General features: G+C 42.2%; 1 protein-coding gene across 5 annotated transcripts; it reads right to left on the bottom strand.

Annotated features, from left to right (window-relative positions):
- Positions 1-692: 692 nt before the first annotated feature.
- On the bottom strand, positions 693-26,056 carry LOC124137611 (SCO-spondin-like). Of its 5 annotated transcripts, none has more exons than XM_046504000.2 (6): positions 25,965-26,056; positions 18,826-18,878; positions 14,087-14,222; positions 3,815-3,922; positions 2,317-2,466; positions 693-1,793 (listed from the first exon to the last, which is right to left on the bottom strand). In XM_046504000.2, exons 3-6 carry the CDS (start codon positions 14,190-14,192, stop codon positions 1,555-1,557), a joined length of 603 nt encoding a protein of 200 aa, XP_046359956.1. In that variant the 5' UTR covers positions 14,193-14,222; positions 18,826-18,878; positions 25,965-26,056; the 3' UTR covers positions 693-1,554. The 5 variants fall into 5 exon arrangements, with proteins under 5 accessions (XP_046359956.1, XP_046359954.1, XP_046359955.1 ...); XM_046503998.2 differs by lacking the exon at positions 25,965-26,056 and adding an exon at positions 22,183-22,392; XM_046503999.2 differs by lacking the exon at positions 25,965-26,056 and adding an exon at positions 21,709-22,052.
- Between the last annotated feature and the right edge of the window lie 528 nt (positions 26,057-26,584).

The raw sequence follows: 26,584 nt of genomic DNA, 5'->3' as shown, positions 1-26,584 counted from the left end.
AAGTGATTAACATCATAAACATCGATCCTAGCAATTGGGATGCGATGACATGTATCAACCAAGTCAGTGAACTTGACCACCTGATCCCGTTAGTCGCCTCTTACGACAAGCATAGTCGCCTTTTACGGCAAGCATGGGTTGCTGAGGACCTATTCTACTCTTATGATTGATAAGCTCAGGATGTTAAATGTGGACTGTGCGTGCGCCACTAATTATTGTCTTACAACAGTGTATATGTTTTGCTTCTTAACTTCTCCATGTCACCACCTTGCTTCATGAGAAATAAGGGGCGGTCTGGTAGCCTAGTGGTTAAAGCATTCGCTCGCCATGCCGAAGACCCGGGTTCGATTCCCGACATGGGTACAATGTGTGAAGCCCATTACTGGTGTCCCCCGCCGTGATATTGCTGGAATATTGCTAAAAGCGGCGTAAAACCATACTCACTCACTCACTCATGAGAAATAACATCTTGTCTCTGGTATCTTCACACACGGAGATATCGTATCAGAGTACAAGATTGTAATTAGACTGGTCACAATTCGCCTCTTTGTGTAAGGGCTTGTCCCGGAATCACAAGAGTTGGTTATGAATGAGAATAATGGTTACAGTATTAATTGTGAATGTTGGTGAATGGACTTGCCCCGGAATCACTGGACTAGCCACAAATACGACAAACCAACACAATACATGTACATGTTGAATATGAACAGTTTTATTTGTTTCCTAACAAAAATAAACACCATATCAAAATGTTTACACACTTCTCTCATTCAGCATTGTGTAACCTCAGCGTCAACAAACGTTTGACGTTATAACCTTGGGGTATGTCTTCATGATCAGGCAACAGTGAAAGTCTGGTGTTTGATCTTCAGTGTAAACCACATATTTCATCTCGAAACATTAAATAGCATAAATTTGTTAGCGACGATATAAAATAGTACCAAGATTGGACGTTGGACGTTTCTCGTGTCAAACTGAGAAGATACATGACAAGTGCTACACATTTTCCACACGCCCGTCAATAGAAATCAAGTATTGGTCCAACACTTTCTCATTTTTAAATTACATGATGTACATCATGTATTCAAAATCGTTATTATTTGCAAACACTTAACGAAATGTAACATAGATTGTTTGTAAAACATTGGTAACACGAAGGGATACTGACAATGGATGAAGAGTAGTCTTAACTAATATCAGCACAATGGGTGAGTGAGTATCATTTTACGCCGCTTTTAGAAATATTTTAGCAGTATCAAGACTCGGTTCATCATAAATTGGCTTCCCACATTGTACCCATTTGGGGAAAACACAGCATGGTAGTTTCCATGGCAATCGATAACAGCTTGTTTTGGTAGGAAGTCGTTCGTTTCGATCGAACTCAGCACTAAATATGTCATAGTCATAGTCATGGTTTACTCGTGTCAAACATCACCACCCATGGTAGCATTTGACAGAGCAGCATTGTTGATTATGTGGTATTTTTCGGGTCATACAACTGCATAACTTGAATAAATATCAAAGATAGTAACCAGACCTAAAGCCAGTGTAGCGTCACGTCACCGCCATCAACATAGACGCTTTTATCGCCCCTTGACGACCTTGACCCGGATGTACTTGCCGCCGGATATCCGGTCTGGGTGTTGATGTACACAGCGCATCAGCGAAATCTGAAAAGTCATCCACCACGATGTCTTCTTTAGGCACGACTCTGTAGGCGTCGCTGTCACTTGTGTGTTCAGTCTCGGTGGAGGGATCGCTGCTGGATGCGCCACTTTGAAGGGGTTCAGAACCTGTGGATGTGCATGGTGGATTAATCAGTCAATCACCCCAAAGCCTGATCTAAATTGTCATTCTTTCTGGTTTGTGTTGCGTCGAGGTAGTATTTACGTTTGGTACATACTGAACATGAATCAGTCCGTGTTGTATAGGTGCATTGATTCAGGCATAGCATCCAACCACAGCACGTTAAAGGGGACAATATCACAGCAGCGGTTACCATATTCCCTCATCCGTTTATCGTTTAATATCAGGTATTTGTCACTACTGTGGCGTCGAATCGACCCGTTAGAAAATAAAAAAATCTGAAAGTGTTTGCTGTAGCATTTACTTCAACATCTCCCATAAGTTACAAATCATAAAATATTTTAGGAACCATATTCCAATCTCTTCCTTCAATACTTACCTCCAAATATATACACATTTTTTTAATTGAAAGTGAATATGACCGAAAACAGAAACGCGGGGGCCGCCACATGTAAACAACAATGTAAACATACCTCGCTTCCAACAGGTAAATCGAATACAGATACATACCTGACTCTCGATGCAGGGACCGCAGTCGCCGGCGTCTGAGGAACACCAGCACCGCTATGACGGCGAGGGTGACGACGATGATGGCGATACACACGCCGGCTATCACTGAGGTTGGGGGATTAACATCTTTATCGGATGTAGGAGAGGATTCTGGAAGGAGTGTTGGAACAAGGATTCATTGAAAAGGGGACATTACTCTCTGTCTTCAGATATGTACAAGTGAGGGGTGAAGATGGTTTTACACCGCTTTTAGCAACATCACGACGGGGAACACCAGAAATGAGCTTCAAACACGAGATTTGTCTCAAAATGCAAGCGAATGTAGCTTTTGAGGGTACAGACAGGTTATTTTGTGATTTTGTGTTGGGGTGTGTAATTTTGTTGAAAACTTAACACCAAATGAATAAGTTAAAGTGTTGGAATACTTAATACTAAGTGTACTCTGTTTTCTATAAATGAACACGTTTGTTTATGTGTTGTATATTCCAGCTATATAAAGGCGGTCTGTAATAATCGAGTCTGGACCAGACATCCAGTGATTGAGCATCGATCTACATAACTGGGATAGGATGACATGCATCACCCAAGTCAACGAGCCTGACCACCCGTTCCCATTATTTGCCTTAGCCTTACGACAAGCGTAGTCGACTTTTATGGCAAGCATGGGATACTGAAGACCTAATCTTACCCGGATCTTCATTTGTAACATTCACATGTCGAAAGGTTAGTAGTATAACAAGAGTTAGCCACTTACGTGGCCATATCCCCCGCCCCTGTTGCAGAATTTATGACATAATTAAATCTAAACAAACCCTAACCTTTTTTAACCGAGGTGGAACTTGTCATGGAAATTGTAAAAAAGAAGAGTTTCTAAAAATTCTAAATAGCAAAAGGCACCAGTTCAGGCAGACCTGCAAAGTTTCATGAAAAAATATTGAACGGTTTCTGAGTTATGCTCCGGAAATGAAACATTACGGACGGACGGACGGAGCCCGTTTCTATATATCCCCTGCCAACTTTGTTGGGCGGGGGATAATAATTTTACAAAAAGGTGAAATGGAAGCAGAATGGGCCACGTGTGCCTCATGCTTGTCGTAAGAGTCAACTACAGTGAGGATCGGATGGTTACGCAGTGTGAGGCCTTGTTGAGGATATGCCCTTGTAAAACAATGGCGGGACGGCTTTCATCGGGTGAAGGTGCAGTCAGTTGGACTGAACAAAGCAGGAAGACTGTAAAAGTGAGGGAGTCTAGTCTTACGCCGTTTTAAGCAATATCCCAGCAATACCACGACGGGGAACAGGAAAAATGGACTTCTGACAGATTACCCGCTTGGGGAACCGAACCTCGGTGAGAGTTAAATCATTAAGCTACGCCACCAAGGGCAATCATGATTTTTGCCATTGGAACATTGGAACACGCCTTAACAAAACCAGTAATGGAAGATCGTCAGGGTGTGAATGTAAACTGGGGACGTAAAAGAACCATATGTCAACTTACTGCATATTGTCTCATCCTCGCCATTGAGGCAGTCTAAGTTGCCGTCGCATAGGAGACTTGGATGTAGACAGCGGCCGTCTAGACACTGGAACTGCTCCAGGTCACATGCTGGGGAAGAGTGAGTGAGTGAGTGAGTGAGTGAGTGAGTGAGTTTTACGCCAACAAAGAGTGACAAGTGTGAAACAAATGGTGCATCTGTACCAAAACCTTCCATTAAAAAGATAATGTATGTTAAAATTGATGAACCGGCCCTCATTGATACTAGTACAAATTCTCAGCATCCCATGCTTGTCGTAAGAGGCGACTAACGGGATCGGGTGGTCAGGCTTGCTGACTTGGTTGATGCATGTCATCGATCCCAACTGCGTGGATCGATGTTCATGATATTAATCACTGGATTGTGTGGTCCAGACTTGATTATTTACAGACCGCCGTCATATATCTGGAATATTGCTGACTGCGGCGTTAAACAACAAACAAACCAAAACAACCAGAACCAAACCAAAACCATTATTGTTGTATGAAAAGGTGAGTAGGCGAGTGAGTTTGGTTAGCACTGTAGTTTAGTCTGCATAACCTTGGAGGAAAATCTGATGTGATGTCTTAGAAGTTTACCACTTAGGTGAATCCAGTAGTAGGGGTAAGCTGCGTTTGAAGACAGTCGGCCCCATGTTAAACTAACGGCAAAAACCGAGCCTCTTTAGCGAGCCTCCCAAAGGGATGCTCGGGAAAATCCCATGACGTCACTCAACAGGGAAACACCTCTCTCTCTGATCTAGGTCACCCCTCGGGCTACAGCCGAGCGACTATGTATTTTTACAAGCGTGACAAATCTCTCTCCGTAATCTAGCGTTACCAACACTGCATGAAGCAAAACATAAAAAATAAAAACGACCTCTATATACACAATGAATATCTAAATGTTGACCTAGCAGTTCAACAGTGAGATTCGAACATTTCAAGGTATTGTGCAATCGGAGCTAAATTTAGAGTCAACCAGTGTATGTATAGGGACAAAAGTTAACTACTTACAGATTCATACGTTGTTTTAGGACTGATGTAAATTCCCTCAACAGATTTAATATATATATAAAATTTATTCAAGTAAGTCGCATACACTTATCCAATATGGTTATACAACAAGGCGACGAAGTGTAGTAAAACCTGTTGTGACCTGTTGGGACACGTTCTATCTAACCTGAATGAATCAGCTAGTCCACAACGAGGGGTGATTCATTACGCATTCATTCCCAACACAGCGTTAGCGATGGGCTAAACATAGCCTGCTACCCCTCACATTGACTCACCATAGGCAGTAACATATTTTATGTATAAGCTATTTGAATTAAACTCGCCCATCAGTCTACAATAGCCACAACTCGTCATCGGGAGTAGGCGAGTCCACAATAGAGGGGGTAATTCATAGTCTAGTCATTCCCAATCATAGCTTTAGCCACGAGCTAGGCACAACCTGCTACCCCTTATATTGTATTGCCATAGGCAGTCATGTATTTTATCTATACACAGTGTATTTTATCTATAGGTTGGTTGAAATGAACTCGTCCAACAATGCCTATATAAGGGAACACATAGCTCATCTTTCTCATTCAGATAGTAAACAGCGACGTCGAAGGACCGAGCAGATTTCTTATAGCCTGAGTATAGAGTCTGATAAAGGTCTATCTGGTGCAGGAAACTAGTTGTAAGTTGAAAGTTATTTTAAAGAAAACTTATGCATGTTTACACCATCCTAGAAACCGACTGCTGGCTGTGTGCCCGACTGTATGAGTTATTAATGGAGGTGTAATTATATAACTCATACAGAGGTCAGTCTAGGACACCTCGAGACATGTCAGTCATGGAAATGGTAGAGTAGCCCCGTTCTAAGATGCAGAACCTGGCCTTCAATGTTCGCTATGCATCTTTGAATAGACACATCAAAGCCAGCTCTAGGTGTGTAAGGGTGCTATTATAGGACGTGATCGACATGTCAGTGTTTTGTATGAAGTGCTGAAACATTTGATGACAACATCAATGTTGCTATAGATATTTTAATAAGAGACCATAACCTAAAGGAATGCTCACTCATTAAGGCTTTCAAAATATAAGTATATTATTAATTAATAAAATCACAGAATATATCATTATTATTTATGACTCATAGAATTATAGTCAAATGGTTATCTATGTTGACATCTGCACTCGTCTGATATAAAATAAATATGGTGGTCATTGGTTTTGAGTATTAAGTATAATGTTAGATGTATATAATTTAATACAGTTACTATAATGATTATACACATATTGGTATGTTATTAATTATATGGAAAAATTCTATTGTTATATAGTTTAGTGATTTAATCTTGCAGCCTCTAATATTATTCATGTTGATGACCGGATGATCAGGAGTTATTATAATAAAAATATTTAATTGTTATGATAAATAAAATATCACTTCATATACTATTTCTATTTGTTTTAGATATCATGGCACCAAACAAGATGTACTCCTGTCAGATCTGTGACAAAACATTCGCCCATAGCCAAAGTTTAAATAGACATAAGCGCACCAGCCATAGACCTCAGGAGTATAACTGCAATCAATGCAAGCTAAACTTCACCAGGAAGGACAACTGGCAGCGACATATGAAATCAATGCACCCACCTGCTAAGCATGTGCAGATAGGGGGTGGGGCTGTTGATTATGAGCAGCACCAACAAGATAATCCTTGTAGACAAGAAGCATTGAAGGGCACCATGAAAGTATATACTATTCCCGGAGAAGGTGTGGCAAAATACGACCCCATGCAATTTTTAAGGTCTCATTTTGAAGAAGTAAACTCCATCTTGAAGAAAGCCATCACAGAGAAAGGGGCTATAAAGTGGTACCTGGCCATCAAAGTCAAGATGACCCGGAGACGAGGTGATATGATTGACACAGCTGAGCCTGTCTTTAGAGGCAAGTGTCAGATAGCTCTCAAGTGGGAAGATCTTGAGGAGGGGATGAGGGAGTCTATTAAGAAGATATATACCTCCTTCATCGAATATCAGAGAGAGGGTAGCAACTGGACTGTGGATAAGGTCTTGGATCTTACCATCCATACAGCTAAATATCGTCCCTTGAGAGGATCCAGCTACATTCCTCTCCCCATCAAACTGAGGTCTAAATATGCCATCATCAATGTGAAGAACAGAGATAAGAAATGCTTCCTGTGGTCGGTTTTGGCTGCCTTACACAATGTACAGAATCATGCTGAACGCATAGCCAAGTACAAACCATATGGTGGGGACTTGAATTTCAAAGGGATCAACTTCCCAGTTAAACTAGGAGATATTCCCAAATTTGAGTCTCAAAACGAGATTTCTATCAATGTGTTTGGCTATGAGAAAGGACAGGTGTTCCCCCTCCACATCTCCAAGCAACAACATGAGAGATGTGTCAACCTACTTTTGATATCTAAAGGAAAGAAGACCCATTACTGCTGGATCAAGAACATGAGTCGTCTGTTAGCAGGCAGAACAAAATACAATGGAAAACAGCATTACTGCTCATACTGTCTCCATGGATTTACCAAAGAGAAATTACTGCAGAGTCACATACCCTACTGTCAAACCCACGGACCCCAGCGAATTGAGCTTCCAAAAGAGGAAGACAAATGGCTATCCTATCAGTTAAAACATGTGAAGAAACAACTGAAGGCACCCTACATTCTTTTTGCTGACTTTGAGTCTCTCCAAGTCCCCATCTCCAGCTGTGCTCAAGATCCAAACTTATCGTCTACTGAAAAGCTGACCAAGCATCTTGCATGTGGTTTTGCTTACAAAGTAGTGGGTCTCACAACTGACCACTCCAAACCACCTGTTATACACAGAGGTCTAGATGCAGCAGAAAAATTTGTAGACTATATGGTCCAAGAACAGGAGGATATAGTTCAGAAATTCAAGCAAGGTGAGACTCTTCACATGACTGGATGTGATTGGCAGAACTTCAAGAAAGCTACCCATTGTCACATCTGTCAAAAACCTTTGGGCTCTGAAAAACCGGTTCGAGACCACTGCCACGTGACAGGAAAATTTCGGGGAGCTGCCCATAGTCTTTGTAACCAGCATTACAAATTTACGGGAAGGATTCCCGTGGACTTCCATAACCTTCGGGGTTATGATGGCCATCTCATCATGCAGGCCATCGGGAAAATCCAAAACAAAGATATCAATTGTATTCCCAACAACATGGAAAAATACATCTCCTTCTCCCTAGGGTGTATGGATTTCATTGACTCCTATCAGTTTATGAATTCCTCCCTGGAGACGTTAGTGAAAAACCTGGCCAAGGAAGGACCTGCTAAATTCAATCACATGGCTCAACAGTTTGATCCAGAGAGACTACATTTGCTCTTGAGAAAACAAGTATACCCTTATGAATACTTTGACTCTGAACAGAGATTTTCAGAGACCACTTTACCCCCTAAAGAAGCATTCTATAGCTCCCTTTCTGGATAAGATGTCTCCATAGAAGATTATAATCATGCACAAGCAGTATGGGATGCCTTTGGCCTTCAAAACCTCGGGCAGTATCATGACCTCTATGTCTTGACAGATGTGTTAGCTCTAGCAGATGTTTTTGAAAATTTTAGAAACCTCTGTTTGAATGCCTATGGTTTAGACCCCGCCCATTTCTACACCTCTCCCGGTCTTGCCTGGCTTGCTGCTCTTAAAATGACAGGAGTCCAACTAGAATTACTGACAGATATTGACCAACATCTCTTTGTGGAGCAAGGCTTGAGAGGTGGTATTTCCATGATCAGTCATCGGTATGCAAAAGCTAACCATCCCAATGTCCCTGGTTACAATCCTGAACAGCCTAACAACCATATCCTGTACCTAGACGCCAACAATTTGTATGGATGGGCTATGTCACAATCTCTGCCAGTTTCTGGGTTTGAATGGGTCCATACTGAAGACTTTCCTGATGTGACGCAGGTCCTTGATAATGCTCAAGAAGGCTACATTTTGGAAGTGGATTTGGACTATCCAAAGGAACTCCATGACCATCACAATGATTACCCCCTAGCGCCAGAGTCTATTGGAGTTACAGATGATATGTTATCCCCTTTTGCCATGAATTTGAAAAGAAAGCTGGAGGATGAACTGAGAGAAAATAAAGATAAAAACAAAGAGAATAGACCAGCAGAGAAGCAGTCTGAGTGCATGAAAGATATCAATGCTGTTCAGAAGCTCATTCCCAATTTGCAACCAAAGCAGAAATATGTTCTTCACTATAGAAATCTAATGTTTTATCTGTCTTTGGGAATGAGATTAAGCAAAGTTCATCGAGTTCTAAAGTTCCAACAGCAGGGCTGGTTAAAGGCTTACATAGAGTTCAATACTGAACGCAGAAAACAGGCTAAGAATGACTTCGAGAAAGATTTTTGGAAACTGATGAACAATGCCGTCTTCGGCAAGACCATGGAGAATCTTAGGAAGAGAGTGGACGTGAAACTAGTGCAAGGACCCAAGCGAGCTCAGAAGCTGATAGCCAAACCCAGTTTTCAAGCGTTCAGGATCTTCAATGAAAATCTGGTTGCTGTTCATCTGAAGAAACAGAAACTCTATCTCAACCGACCCATCTACGTGGGCTTAAGTATTCTTGACATCTCCAAAATTCTCATGTATGACTTCCACTACAACTATATCAAGCTCAAGTATGGTGCTAGAGCTCAGCTGCTATTCACAGACACAGACTCTCTGTGTTATAGCATCCAGACAGACGATGTGTATGCAGATATGTTGGAGGACCGGGATCTATTCGATACCTCAGAGTATCACAATGACCATCCACTCTATAGCACCAAGAACAAGAAGGTCTTAGGCAAAATGAAAGATGAGACCCATGGTCTCCCCATCCAAGAATTTGTGGGTCTCAAATCCAAAATGTATTCTCTTGTCTATGAAAAGGAGCAGTCGCTGGTTGAAAAGAAAACAGCCAAGGGAGTAAAAAAGTCTGTGATTAAGCATCACACCAAGCATGCGCATTACAAACAATGCTTGTTTGAGAGAGAGGCTCACATGTCAACCATGACCCAGATCAGGAGCTTTGGACATGAGCTATATAATATTCAGCTCAACAAACGTGGACTGAGTCCCTTTGATGACAAACGATACCTGTTGGAGGGTGGAGTTGCCAGTCTAGCTTATGGACATTGGCGTATTTCCTTATAAATAGTCTCAGGCCATTGGAATGTCATCATTTAAGCCCTGAACACCGAAGAGGCAACATGGCCTTACAACTGTCTACCACATGTCCACTCTGTTTGAGGAAATTTTCAAAACCATCTAATATGAGACGCCATTATGAAGAAATCCACGGGTCTTCTACCCCTGCTCCTGCTCTGTTGGCTCCTACTCCTGCTCTGCTGGCTCCTGCTCCTGCTCTTATGGCTCCTAATCCTGCTCTGCTGGCTCCTGCTCCTGCTCCTGCTCTGTTGACTCCTGCTCCACTGGCTCCGGCTCCTGTTCCTGCTCCATGGGCTCCCACTCCGGCTCGAACAAAGCTTCTCCAGCACCCATTTACGATGATTGTGTCAGGTCCTACCTCATGTGGGAAAACTTACCTTGTGAAACAGCTGCTAAACAATATGAACACACAACCTACCCCACAACGTATCCTTTGGCTCTATCGACGCTGGCAACCTCTGTATGACGAAATTAAAACTACTGTGTACCCACGAGTGGAATTTATACAAGGAATTCCTGCTAACTTGGAACAGGATGCTTTTCTGAACCCAAAAGTTAGAAACCTGATTGTGTTGGATGACTTTATGTCAACAGCCACCAAAGATTCCAGGGTCACTTACTTATTTAGTGAAGGAAGCCATCATAGAAATTTGTCTGTCATTGCTATCAATCAGAATTTGTACTATAGCAAAGATCCTACCCAGAGAAGAAACTGTCACTATTTGGTACTGTTCAACAATCCGGTGGACAAGCAGCAAGTGATGACTCTGGCAAGACAGATGTATCCAGGCCAGGCACATACACTGATGAGAAAGTATGATGAAGCTACAGCAAAGCCCTTTGGACACTTACTCATCGATTTGAAACCTTTCACATCAAGCTCTGAGCGATTGTGTCCAAATGCCCTTGCTGGATCTCTAATAAATAGAGAGAGTGAGCATTGGGATGTTCATATGGAGCCAGACCTTCAAAGTGAACAGACGTGTGAGAAAGAGCTCTCAGACATGCCTGCTTGTGATGATTGTGGTCTCGTCTTTCAAGCTGTACATGACCTCCAGCGTCATGTCAAGACATGGTGTCCTGAGAATGAGGGGCAACCCTTGAGAAAACGACCTAAAATAGATTCTATGGATCATGAAGATCGAGATATACTTAGTTCTACAAGGGCAACCACAGATGTCTATAAAGGCAGAGAAGTGAAAGGTCTTGAAAACATATGGGAACAAACGCTTAAAGTATGTAAGGAAGATATCTGGAAGAAGAAAGAAGATTATGAAGATCAGGGGAAGAGTGAGAGATGGATTGAAAACAAGTTAAAGAAATGCTGGGAAGCCACTTTTCTAGAAAGACTTGTAAGGGTTATACGTTATGTCAGCTATTTTGGAAATGGGCCTCTCTTCAAACCTATCCTGGAGAAAGTGAGAGCCCTAGACCCTGACACAGATCAAGAAGAAATGGATGTAAAAATCAGTCAGTGGATGAAACCCAAAGTTAAAGACATCCTGTCACATGTGGACTTGTCTGAAGCTGAAGATCTTGAGTTTGAAGAGAAATCTGACAGTGAAGATGAAGAAGCCAGAGGTGTATATATACGGCGACATTAGGTTCTATCAATCATTTCAGCAATGTTGTTGTGAGCATCATGGTCTCCTGGGAACTTTATCTTAAAGATATCTACTACAATCCACAAAGCCCTGCCAGTTTGGCTGGACCAGATAAACTATACAGATATGTGAAGAAAACTGGCAAGTTTGTTCTCAGCAAATACAAAATACGTAAATGGCTACAAAGACAAGAAGCTTACAGCCTTCAACAGCCTGTGAGAACATCGTTTGCTAGGAACAGGATTGTTGTCACTGGCATTGATGATCAGTGGTCAGCTGATTTAATGGACATGGTAAAATTTAACAAGTACAATCGGGGAGTCTCCTACATCCTCGTAGTGATTGATGTGTTCTCCAAGTATCTCTGGCTGAGTCCACTCAAAGATAAGAAAGGTCAGACTGTTGCTGAAGCTCTAGAAGATATATTCAAAGAAGGGAGACAACCCACAAGAATACGTACTGATCGAGGTCAAGAGTTTCGTGCCAGACAAGTTCAGCAGCTTTTAAAAAGCAGACACATTCAACATTTGTTGACCAATAATGAAACCAAGGCTGCTGTAGCTGAACGTGTTCTGAAGACCATCAAAACCAAACTCTACAGATATTTCACCTATAAACAGTCCTACGTCTATGTGGACAAGCTACAGTCCTTTGCCGACAGCTATAACCATACCTATCATAGAACAATAGGTATGCCTCCTTCCAAGGTGACTGAAAACCAAGAAACTAACATCTGGTGGAAAATGTACTCGCCCAAGCAGACAAAGAACAACAGGAAGACAAGCCAAAAAGTATTTCGTTTCAAGCTGGGAGATCAAGTTAGAATATCTCACCTGAGGAATATATTCAGCAGGGAATATGATGAACGTTGGACTGGAGAAATATTCACCATCTCTCGTAGGATATTACGAGGGGGGGCTGCCCATTTATCATCTCAAGGACTACAATGGAGATGATATTCAGGGAACCTTCTGTCAGTCTGAACTACAGAAAGTAGATGTTCGAGCCGATGATATGTGGAAGATGGAGACCATCTTGAAGACCCGTGGCAAGGGTGTCAATAAACAATATTTTGTCAAATGGCTTCATTGGCCTAAGAAATTCAATTCGTGGGTTAGAGCTAGTGATGTAGATAATGTAAATACTCTATAATATATGTCCATCTTATGTTAAAATAGTTTAGTATTGTAAAGGTCTGTGTGAGATAGGTCCCCGACTCTATCAGACCTGAATGTACTGGGGATAATAAATTGTACATAGAAGTCGCATACTCTTGTCGTTTATATTTAGATGAGATGTTTGTCACGCTTGTAGAAATACATATTCGCTCGGCTGCAGCCCGAGGGGTGACCTAGATCAGAGAGAGAGGTGTTTCCCTGTTGAGTGACGTCATGGGATTTTCCCGAGCATCCCTTTGGGAGGCTCGCTAAAGAGGCTCGGTTTTTGCCGTTAGTTTAACATGGGGCCGACTGTCTTCAAACGCAGCTTACCCCTACTACTGAATCCCACGAACATGAGTATGGTGACAAACCTAGAAACATAATAAGGGCGAATGTTGGATTCGAATCCACGATTATAGGATTTTGACACACCTAAGGGGCGTTACTCAGTCTGCACACGAATTGCAGCGCCTTAGACGAATTGGGAATCTTCACATGCAAGGTCGAATAGGTCATCAGATGATGAAACGCTTAAAGACTGCGGACAATACTCCTCACCGACTTTCTCTCTATTATTATATTGTCCCCGCAGGAACCAGCCCACCCCCCGCACACCAAGCAGGGACTTTCAATACACACGCACTGTTCCGTTGCATTGACCGCTTACTCTTACTGAAAACCTTTTGACTATCTTCTTCTCTACCAGCAACCATCAGCATTTACTCCCGAACACTAAACCTTCTTTATCGTGCTTCTTCCAAAACGGGTTTATCAGCAGGGATCACTTGCACAAAGCAATCTCAGCGCTATTTCAGTCTATACTACAGTGTGTGTTACGATTGTCTAATCACTAATACTGCTTTGTTTTAGTGGGCCCAGGGTGCCGTTGCACAAAATAACCTGAGCGCCACGACTAGACTAACATCTAGTCTCTGAAATGAACGTATTTTACAGAAAAAAACAGTTGTTTAATCATCGTTATAAAATATAATAAAAAGGAGCCCAGATATTTTCTTCATTTCCTGATACTGCAGTAATCTAGACTTGCTAAACATTATAGACTTGCATGGGCTGTATTGGATATATTTGTTTCACGGTCTGTATGACAGACTACGCTACGACTGTCGTAAGTCTATGTTAAAGTATACGAACACATTAGGGCTGAGATCGCTTTGTACTACGGCCCAAGGACATACCTGATGCTGTAACATCAAAATTTTGAGTGACTGAACTTTTAATTTACATCTTCTACATACACCAGAAGCAATACTTACGGCACTCTCGGTCGACTGGCACACAAATCTGATTGTCACAAAGTTTGTACTCGTCAGGGTTGTCGTGGCAGTACCGCAGCTGGCGGACCACACGGGACACCGCCATCTTGAAATCGACGAAGTCCTGTTTTATGGCCTGAAATGAGTAATGACATGACACTCTGAGGTCAGGTTTTAAACCATGTGTGCACTTTCTTCAAGGGTACGTGAAGAGTGTTTAACGCCGCAGTTATCAATATTGCAGCTTTATCACTGCGGTCTGTAAATAACACAATGGAGCCTGGATCTGAAATCACGAGCGCCGATCCGCGCCTTTGATCGGAGCATGGTGACTAGCAATCTACAAAGTGAGTGATTAAATGTTGGTTAATTAAGGCAACAATGATCATTCCATCAGCTATATAACCGGCGGCGGCCTGTACATAACTGGAGCAGACAAACCAGTGGTTAACATTGTGAGCACCGACCCACACTGTCAGGATACGCAATCAACAAGTCAAATGACCTGTCCACATACCGATTTTAAATACCTTCTGAACAAGCATAGGTTACTAGGGACCTACTCTAACATGCTTTGTTTGTTTGTTGTTTAATGCAATATTCCAGCTATATATTCCGGCGGTCTGTAAAAAATCGAGTCTGGGCCAGACATTCCAGTGATTGACATCATGAGCATCGATCTACACAATTTGGATACAATCATATGCATCAACCAAGTCAGCGAGCCTGGCCAACCGATCCCGTCAATCGTCTCTTACGACCAGCATGGGTTGCTGAAGACGTATTCTACCTCGGATCTTTACTCTAACATGCAATGTCTGAATGTAACAGTTCTATGTGAGTGAATGGGTATGGTTTTCTGCCGAGTTTAGCAATATTCCAGCAATATCACGGCGGGACAACAGAAATGGGCTTCACACATTGTGGGGAATCAAACCCGGATCTTCGGTGTGACGAGCGAACGCTTCAACCACTCGTCCACTCCATAACCCCTGCGCTAAGTAAGAAACCTAAATATAGAGTTACACACTAAGTAAGGGAACAGTGCGACATATGCCACATAAGACGAGTGACACATTAAATATTGACACAACCCACTGATGTTGACGACCAAATGTCACAATCTTAAGTACGGGTGCGGTACTGAAACCCAGGTCAACTCCAAAGGTCTGAACACTTTAAGTAGTGATAAACCCTAGTGAATCGCAAGGGGAGTATTATTAAGACATTGATACAAAAGATAAAACGTATACTATATTTAGACCTTCATCGTGTACGTATATTGGATTTATCGCGGATGATTGGGCTAACCAGTTGTTCAATGTATGTGGGTCCACAGACATATACCTTTACACTGACATTAAATCAGTTGACAGGACACGATATTGCCAGCCCACTCCATTCCTCGGTAGTGAACACTTACCTTACCAGCTGAGCGCGCATAAACAGAGGCAATTGCCGTGTTGATTTATTAACGCCCTTGCTCATGCACTGACGTCATGAGAATATTTGAGCTACCATCCTCTGAGAGCTAGTCTACCGGGTACTCTTCCGATCTCCATCATGTTATCACGCGTCATACCAAAAGACGTTAAAATATGGTACTTGTTGTTACCCTGTCTGGCGCTCGGCATTAAGGGGCTAAAACAAGGACTGGTCTGCTCGGAGTCAGTATACTGTGTCTGAGTGAGGTATTCATGTTAAACTGCGGCATGGTATCTCAGTGAGCTAGCACTATAAATCGGCATCAGTCCGGACTAGTACAAGCAGCCAAACACACGTGCATGTACGTCGCTTTATTAGTGCAATAATCTTGGACGCGACGTTAAACCCCATTTCACTTCACCTCACCTCATGCTATCACAGGAATGAGTGGGTGAGTGTGATTTTACGCGAAAAAAATCGGCAATGGCAATGTGACTAAAAATAATCCAAATTGCAGTTTGCATGTTTCATATAACTGACAATTCAGTCTTGTAAAAGAATACACAGTAAGTTCAGAGTGCCAAAGGTTGTTTGTTTTGTTTGTATGTTTGTTGTTTACCGCCGCACTCTGCAATGTTCCAGCTATATGACGGCGGTCTGTAAATAATCAAGTATGGACCAGAAAGTTCAGTGATTGACACCATAAGCATCGATCTACGCAAATGGGATACGATGACATGCATCAACCGAGTCACCTAGCCTCTTATGGCAGGCATAGGTGCTGAAGATCGATTCTAACCAGGACCGCTGGTCCACCCGTGCCTCAAATATTACTAACGTGTCCCACATTCAATATAAGGGAAGCTCTTGACCCATTTACCGTAGTAAACGATAGGGCAGCCAGAATAGCACACATAACCTGTGGAGCAAGCACATCAAAAGACGGAGCCGGTCCACTCATTGTGTCGTCATCTTGAGAGAAAGACGTTTGTTTGCTGGACTAACTCTACTCCCGCTAGCCCCGGGACCCACTGTCAACTTGATATGGTTACGTGGATGAAATAAATACAGTTTTCGGGCCCACTTATTTAAAAGTAAATCATTTATTTGATCTGAATGTTGTTTGTCTTACCCTGTATATATTAAAATATCTCAAATATATACTAAGTTTCTAAATGCTCTAGTCTTTCTTTACTGGTGCTGGGGGTATTCCCTAATCACTATAGTAACATTAGGTATGCTAAAAATGTATGTTTTCACTGTTCTGATACATCTCAATGTTTGGTTTTATTATGTTTTAAGACGTTTCTCCTCAGCCTTTATCAGGCTGGATATTGTACATTTTATCGCTTTAATAACTTGATATACTTTTACTCTGTATAATATCTAATATTATGTGAGTGAATGAGTATGGTTTTATGCCGCTTTTAGCAATATTCCAGCAACATCACGGCTTGGAACACCAGAAATGGGCTTCACACATTGTACCCATGTCGGGAATCGAACCCGGGTCTACGGCGTGGCGAGCGAACGCTATAACCACAAGGCTACCCGACCGCCCCTCTAATATTATGAAACATCGATCTATTTTAAAGGTTGCAGTTGGGTGGCATGTGTGTGTGTGTGTGTGTGTGTGTGTGTGTGTGTGTGTGTGTGTGTGTGTGTATGTGTGTGTGTGTGCCATAGTTGTAGAATAATGGGAGATATGTTAAAATATAAAACAATAACTTTCTTCACATTGAAGTAAAAAATAAATAACACATGTCTTCGTTTGACATCTTACAGTTATGTCTACACATGGCGCGGTCGGGTAGCCTAGTGGTTATAGCGTTCGCTCGGCACGCTGAAGACCCGGGTTCGAATCCCGACATGGATACAATGTGTGAAGCCTATTTCTGGTGTCCCCCGCCGTGATATTGCTGGAATATTGCAAAAGGTGGCGTAATATATATACTCACTCACTCCCTATTTGTACACATAGGACAGATGCGTTGCTCGACATATAGGTTTCTAATATTCTATCCATGTGTGCAAATATGCAATGCCCTAACACTGGGTGCCTTGTGAAATGTATCATTGTTGTGCAGACGAACCAGTGGTCGATAGCTAGAGCATGCATCGATTGAGTGTATGAGGGTATTACAATAGATATCCTGCACATGTTGACGTTGTTTAGGGTTACCAGCGGTCACCCTTTGTTTCAGTGTCTGCGGTCTCCGGACTTGACCACACATCGCAGTCAGCTGTGACATCACTGACATCTCGCGGCGTTAACCCTTGTGGAGTCGGCCGTTGGTATATAACTTCAACATCCCAACATTTGTATGTTGCACTCTATCGCTGAGCAGTCGTAGTGTTAATAACGATTGATAAAGTTGCGGAGAAAGTTTCTCCGACCATGTGCTTATCTATCAAATAAGAATATTGTGACGTTGAGAAGCAAAGATCTTAAGCTTTCATCAAAAATAGTACTGTGTGGTGTTTAGTTAGGTGAATAGTGAGCTGAACGTCTTATGAAGACCTGTAAATCCACATTCTCGTGTCCTGTGCTCACGCAACGGTTAAATATGTGGTCATGTTTAGTCCAATTGGGGACGTATGGAAGATTGAAGGCAAAATACACCAGGGAACACGTAAACTAGACTGGTAAGCGGGGCTTCTTTTCCAAATAAGTAGATATAAACATACAGGGCGACCCGTGAATACCCCATGCTAGCCGTAAGAGGCGACTAAAGGGATCGGGTGGTCATCCTCGACGACTTTGTTGATGCATGTCATTGTATCCCAATTGAGTGGATCGATGCTCATGATGTCAACCACTGGATTGTCTGGTCCAGACTCGATAATTTACAGATAGCCGTCATATAGCTGGAATATTGCGGCGTTAAACAACAAACAAACAAAGAACCAAAAAAAACATGCAGGGCATCTATACAATCAGCACAACACTATAAATCAGCACAACACAATAACCTTGTTGTGGGAATTCCGGGTTAGCATAGGTCCACAGCTACCTATGCTCCATACGGCGATTTGATGGATCGGGGGGTCAGATCGGTAACTCGGTTGATTGCGTGCCAACATACCCCGACGACGTGGATGAGCTTAAAAAATCAGTCACGGGTTTGCCTGGTCCAGACCTGATTATATGCAGGCCGCCGTCATATAACAGAATATGTAGCGTGAATCGACAAAAAAACATCAATACAGTTTTATCAGGCAGTTCTGATCTTAAGTCTCGCATCCTACCTATACATGTACAAGCAGCATAGCCTCAAAACACGCCATTTTCAAGTATCAACAAGCACACTTACCTCACGCACAGTACATGGGGGGCGGTGGGGTTCTACTCCTGGACGGCGACAGTCTGAAGAGGAAGAATGGAACTTAAAAAATCATCATCCAAGCATGCGAATTTAAGCTACACAATCTATTAAAGCCAATCTTTCGAATCCCAATCGATCTTGGACACAATGACTTAGCTTCACAGCTGCGAACACCACATTCTACCTTGTGCAGAAATACAAATTGAAAATTTCAAAGCTGTCGCCAAGATCGATGAATGGATTAATGTGATCGCCGATGTATCTTAAAATAGCAAATCTTGTATATGAATATTAATACACAGACCTGGCTAGTATCTTTGAAACATCCAAGGAGTGGATATGTGGCATGTCATAAACACCATTCCTCCTCGTAATTCAAGTTTATATTTTGGGAAATACATGTATATCCCCAGGGTATGCATAACACATAACGTTACGCTTTAAAACACGTCGCTTTGTGAATTTGTAAAATACACTCTTACTGGTGTGTTACTGGTGACACGCTGTCAGGTCTCAGGGGTCAAAGGTGTCAACTGTTTTGAGTGAGTGAGTGAGTTTGGTTTTACGCCGCTTTTAGCAATATTCCAGCAATATCACGGCGGGGGACACCAGAAATGGGCTTCACACATTGTACCCATGTCGGGATTCGAACCCGGGTCTTCAGCGTGACGAGCGAACGCTTTAACCACTGGTCTACCCGACCGCCCCGTCAACTGTTTTGAGGGAAGTAACAAGGAAATATCAAAACGAACGATGGGTTTAAAAAGATTTATGAAAAAATACATATTGCACTTCTTTCATGCGTCCATTACCTGGCAGTGTATCATATACCAGTGATGTTTATTAGTGGAATGAATATATATCATCCGTTCTTTACTTCACACATTTGACCCGTGAAGATCCGGGGTAGAATAGATCTCCAGCAACCCATGCTTGCCGTAAAAGGCGACTATGCTTGTCGTAAGAGGCGACTAACGGGATCGGGTGGTCAGGCTCGCCGACTTGGCTTGATCGATGTTCACGATGTCAATCACTGGACTGTCTGGTCCAGACTCGATTATTTACAGACCGCCGTCATATAGCTGGAATATTGCTGAGTGCGGCGTAAAAAAACAAAAACAAACAAAACTTCCCACAGTTTGTCCCAGTTGGATGAGATTCAACAGACTTTCAATATAACAGGAGCCTGTTTTAGCACGCAGGGGAATAGGGTAGAGTAGAGGTGAGTGGGTGGGGTTTTAGTGATGTGTATGCCATGAATGCCAATCGGTTAATTGGAATATAGAAATGTGATAGGGTCTGATCACAACATTTACAGAGTTGCGTCCCTTGGGCACGCCAGAAACCTATGATTGTGGTTTCGAATCCCGGTTCGCCCCGATTATGTTTCTGGGTTTGTCACAACCATACCCGTGCACGTGGGTTTCATCGAAGTGGTAAACGTCTAAGGCCTGCATCACTTCAGGCTTTCCTCCCACATTAAGCTGACACGCCGTGATATAACTGTATCCCAATTGCGTGGATCGATGTTCATGATATCAATCATTGGATTGTCTGGTCCATACTCGATTACTTACAGACCGCCGTCATATAGCTGGAATATTGTTGAGTGCGGCGTAAACAACAACAAACCAACCAACGAGTAGACATTTTATACAATGATTCTGCTTAAAATGCAGTTTCGTGTGATATAATTTGTATCTGTTCGTGTGCTACCCCAAATTCACAAACTCGCGACACCGATACACATGTCTAATTAACAATAAGCGAGATGTAGAGCCCTTTACATGATGCATTATTGACCGCAGTAGAGTTGTATGAGTGATGCCTGCACGCGCTCGATCAGTAAAACTGAATAATACATGTAAAGAAATACAGGTAAGGAAGTTAAAATGGATAATTTGTTAATTACACAGCGTTGCTACACTATTGTTGTTTTTTAATCTGTTATGCGTTTTTGTACACAAGGAACTCAAACCTAATTGGGTGATTTATTGTGCATGTTATTGATATTCGCGCTGTCATGCCGTTATAAATCTAAATAAACCTCTCCAGCCCCGTCACAAGTCACACACTACGCAGACTAAATATAGACACGCTTGAACTAGACTGACAGTCTTGTGATACATACAGAACAAAATGCGGACTACGCCTTTGTATATTCTCAGCCAAAGCGTAATCAGATTCTTGAGTAGGATACAAGACACCCTTAAGGGTGAGTGAGTGGGTATGGTTTTCGATGCTTTTAGCAATATTCCAGTACTATCACCGCGGGAGACATCAGAAATGGGCTTCACACATTGTACCCATGTCGGGAATCGAACCCGGGTCTTCGGAGTGACGAGCGAACGCTTTAACCACTAGGCTACCTGACCGCCCCGAGACCCGTAAGGGTGAGTGAGCATGGTTTTACGATGTTCGAGTCCGGGTTTCGGTAAGATGAACCACCGCTGAATCCACAGTTACAGATCACTGGTTGTGTGTCTCAGCAAGGCCTTATCTCCTTCACGTGCCGTTACAGAGCAAAGGAACTATTCTAACTTGATCATAAAGAATAGTTTATGCACAACAAAGAATTCAAATTATTCCTTTCACGTATTTCAAGTCAACAATGGCTCTGAATATAGTTCTGCCAATTTGCTCCTTCTCAAAGAATACCTACAGAACAAAACAAAAACTACATACACGCTTTTCATGAAGATGACAGAAATCAGTCAGATATTCATGACGCTGGAGTCCGATTGGGGAATGTTCATCATAATTATCAAGAACGGAATATACATACATACATACGAGAGAGAGAGAGAGAGAGAGAGAGAGAGAGAGAGAGAGAGAGAGAGAGAGAGAGAGAGAGAACAATCTACGACCTACCTGTCCACACCAGCTATAATGAACGCTATATGCGTCCAACATCAGTGTCACATTCGATGTTCAGCGGTTTTAACCCATTATTCAAACATGCACTTGGGTCAAAACTACATCCAACTGCTCACATTGGACGACTTGTTTTAATTATTCCATTCATCTACTCCGGACCGAATCTAATGTGTGCAGCGGGGAATGTATCCCGGAGATTTATTACCACGCTGAAACCTGACACCTGGGCTTGACATGAGTAACCTAGGCAAACAACGAAGCATGCTTTGAATACCATACACCTGTTAAGCTGCAGATTGTCCAAGCCATGGAACACCTTTAATTGTAGTTGCCATCATAGGTGTGATGTTTACAAATCTAAAACATAACATTAATGTTGGTTAATGCCATGTAACGGCCTTATAAAGATTAGAACTCATATTACCATACACGATAACGATCGACAATAATATTACGTGGGTTACTTACCTTACATACCTCTTCATTGTTTGGATTCCCCCTGTGTGTTCATATCAGCGTTATATCTGTGCCGGCTGAGAGAGACACGGGTACAACGTGCGCCAGTAACTCCCAGACCCAACAATACAAACCATTCACAAAATTCACCTTTAAGCATGCCTCCAACTTGAATAACGCACGTTATTCCACGCTCTGTTAAATTCTCATGGCCTACGTCAATCATCTAAGGGAGATAACTCGAATGTTGACGAAAACGGCTAAATAAAGTTGTTTCACGCACGATAAAACATGGTCATTTCATGTTTCCCTGATTTAATTATTTTTTTACACAAAGGGAGGCAACTTGTGGGGGGTTTGAAATTTTTACCTACATGACCTTGTTCCCCAGTGTCGCATTCGCATGCCTGCTTTCTATTCTTCTCTCAGTCAATGGCTGATCAGATAGCTTTTATTGGCTTTGAACACAGGTATGCTGTGGCTGCTGATATTTCACCTACCTATACTTGATTAGTGTATGATTTAACGGTTATATATATACTTTTTTCGTTATTATCCCCCGCCACGAAGCGGGGTGGGGATATCGTCCGTCCGTCCGTCCGCTTGTCAAAGGGGACACATTTTCTCAAAAACTATTTAAGTCAGAGAAATGAATTTTACACACAGATGATACTGGTCACGACCTTAAATGAGTTCGAAAATTGGTGTCGTAAATAACGTCATTTTTACAGAGTTATGTCCCTTGCTCCATGCTTTTCAACTTAGTGGTTCGCGCGTCACGCCGAAGACCCAGGTTCGATTCCCGACATGGGTACAATGTGTGAAGCCCGTTTCTGGTGTCCCCCGCCGTGATATTGCTGGAATATTGCTAGAAGCGGCGTAAAATCAAACTCACTCACTCACTCAACTTAATGCATACTGTGTTCAACGGGGAAAGGTTTTCCTAGAAACTACTGATGTTACATGAATGAATGTTTGCATCCAAAGTAACAGGCTGAGTTCGAAAATTTAGGCAGTACATTATTTTGTTTTGCAGAGTTATTGCCCTTACTCCGTTCTTTTCAACTTAATTAGTGCACATTGTCTGCAATGGGGACAACTTTTATCAGAAACTACTGTTAACTTTGCAAGCTTATGTAAGAGATACTTGATAAGTTCAAAATGTGTCCCCTCATTACATTTTTAGAGAGTTATCGCCCTTGCTGCGTGTTTTCAGCTAAGTGCATACTGTGTGCATTTGGGACAAGTTTTCACACAAACCACTGAAGTACTCGAATGAAAGTTTACATGACTATCTAAGAGATGATTGCCAAGACTGGGTTCGATAATTGGTCCCATAAATTATTGGTTTATTTGTTTATGGCCCTTGATCCATGTTATTTTACAGTGTGTGCAATGGGGACAAGTTTTCTCAGAAACTAAAGAAGTTCGCTTATGTAAGAGATACTTATCAAGACCGAGTTATATTTTCTAGAGAAATGTATGTATTTTGTATGTATTAATTTCACATTTAATCATTTTATCTGATGACATAAAGCGGCCTCAGTGGCTGTCTCTTTTTAAGGCTTTTTATGACTTTTTGATTGTTTATAGTATATATCCACTACTGTGTGAACAAACACAATTCTAATGTGCCCCATTGGGGTTGGGGTGGTTGGGGTGTGTAGTGATATCGCTGTTTTCGTTTCTTTTTTATTATTCATATCTATTTCCTGTTTCACGGCTCATTTTTCTTACAATATTACAACGGCAGACATTCTTGCTACAGCCAACTGCGTATTACAATAGAGTGACGTCGTTTCATTCTGATTACAATTAAGTTGAACATAAACATTACACACGTTTCCCGGGTATTGTTTTACGGCGCTTTAAGAAGCAATATTCGAGTAATATTATATGTAAGGACATCTAAAATGGGTTTCACACACTGTACCAATGTAGAGATCGATTCTAAGTCTTCGACCTGACCAGAGAGAGACGAGAGACCCACTCGGCCACTACGCCGCCTATATACTGCTCGAGATCCAAGACAGGCATAGTGCTCTTAACATACATACCTTGACAGGGAACATACTCACTCATGTCAAGTTTCATAATCAGAGTGCCCACTCACATACCATGTTGGACAATGTCCCCCATTACATAGGAAGTGATCTATAGGGTAGCAACCTGGGCCAGGCAGTCTGACGCGGCATAATGAGTTTGTTCTGGAGACGGCCTTTGAAGATATAGATAGGAACAAACATCTCCCTTTATATTGAAATGCGTCCCAGTGAGATGGGAAATTCGGAACTTGTGGAAAATCTAGACTTGCTTCATTTACCACTATAGCATAACAGTAAGGACTGGGCGGAAGGGAAAATAATATGGTTTAGGGACTGTGAGACAGACTATTTCAGTATCTACTATCTACAGGTTTGATAAAAATGCTTACCCCGTCTCTTCCCACATCTTTGTTTGTTTGTTTGTTGTTTAACGCCGCACACAGCAATATTCCAGCTATATGACGGTGGTCACTTTTGTTTGTTTGTTTATTTTTTAACGCCGCACTCAGCAATATTCAAGCTATATGACGGCGGTCTGTAAATAATCGAGTCTGGAACAGACAATCCAGTGATTGACATCATGAACATCGATTCACGCAGTTGGGATACGATGACATGCATCAACCAAGTCAGCGAGCCGACCACCCGATCCCGTTAGTCGCCTCTTGCGACAAGCATAGTCGCCTTTTATGGCAAGCATGGGTTGCTGAAGACCTATTTTACCCGGGATCTTCATGGGTTCTGCCGTACGTGATATTGATGGAATATTAATATTGCTAAAAGCGGCATAAAACCATACTCACTCATGAATAATGAGTGTTATTAAGATATTGCTGGTACGTAAGAAAAATAAGTCATGTTGTTTTATAACCTTCATATTGGGGCGGGAGGGTAGCCTATAGGTTTAAACGTTCGCTTGTGGTGCCGAAGGCCCGGGTTCGTGTCCCCACATGGATACATTGTGTGAAGCCCATTTGTGGTGTCCCCTGTTGTGATATTGCTGGAGTATTGCTGCTAAAAGCGGCGTAAAACCATACTCACTCACTCCACCTTCCTGTTCGTTTCGATCAACTACTCCGCAGTAACTGATCATAATCGCCTCCGTGATCAGTGATCATAGAAATCTACTACATTATGTGGGTATTTATAGTAAAGTAATGTATCTTTTCGGAGACACGGGTCAATGGAAACGCATAATACAGCCTGTCTTGATGTCTGACAGTCAATGAGACCCGCCGACCAGCTGACGCAATCCTCCATGCATCGGTAAGCACGTTCTTCCTTCCGATATGAACGTGTTTTAGAATACGTGAAATGAGAGCTGTGAAACGCGTGTATCTCTTATAACTGTAGGGACATAATTGCGGTAAATCATGCTGTCATGTAAATATCATGAACTGGTCGAGAAAACTGGCCCAAGAAGAAGGATAGTTGCATACAAACATAAAAATATACTGGTTCAATAACATTAAGTAGAACATTATGTGTTCCTATACTTAAAAAAGTAGTGACGAGATGAATAAAAGGCAAAATAATTGATACACTTGTGTCCGCACAAAATATACTGATATGTGAAGAAGTAGTAGTAGTAGCAGTAGTAGTAGTAGTAGTAGTAGTAGTAGATAAGGGGGTATTTGCTTAAACTTAAACGAAGTTTGGGTTCAGATGACGATGGTCTGAGGGTGCTAAGAAGTTGCTTGCAATACCGTTTCTGTTATTAAAGTAACTTATAGTATTAAAGTTATTTACCTCATACAGCGTACACATATCCTCCACCGTTCCCACGTGCTCTGCGTCCTTGTGCCTCGGCTTCTCTGGAGGAGCGACAGGTGGCTTGAATATGGCTGAATAGCCACGCGTGTAGTTTCCGACACGCGACACTCTATCCAGTCTCTCTTACAGACCCTAGAGCATCTTTGTAGTGTGAAACACACCCGTTCTATACTCATTCCCCTTCTCAGCTCTCCCCTTTTTCAGCTCTATCACAGTCATGCCCTTTTCGGCTCTATCACAGTCATCCCCTTTTCAGCTCTATCACAGTCATCCCCTTTTCAGCTCTATCACAATCACAGTCAACCCCTTTTCAGCTCTATCACAATCACAGTCATCCCCTTTTCAGCTCTATCACAGTCATCCCCTTTTCAGCTCTATCACAATCATCCCCTTTTCAGCTCTATCACAGTCATACCCTTTTCAGCTCTATCACAGTCATCCCCTTTTCGGCTCTATCACAATCATCCCCTTTTCAGCTCTATCACAGTCATCCCCTTTTCAGCTCTATCACAGTCAACCCTTTTCAGCTCTATCACAATCACAGTCATCCCCTTTTCAGCTCTATCACAATCACAGTCATCCCCTTTTCAGCTCTA

Source organism: Haliotis rufescens, unplaced genomic scaffold (genome assembly GCF_023055435.1).
Source record: "Haliotis rufescens isolate VD_foot unplaced genomic scaffold, xgHalRufe1.0.p SCAF_19, whole genome shotgun sequence".
In the NCBI taxonomy this organism is placed as follows: Eukaryota; Metazoa; Mollusca; class Gastropoda; order Lepetellida; family Haliotidae; genus Haliotis; species Haliotis rufescens.
The sequence above is the reverse complement of the archived record's forward strand: the minus strand, read 5'-3'. Positions and strand labels throughout refer to the sequence as shown.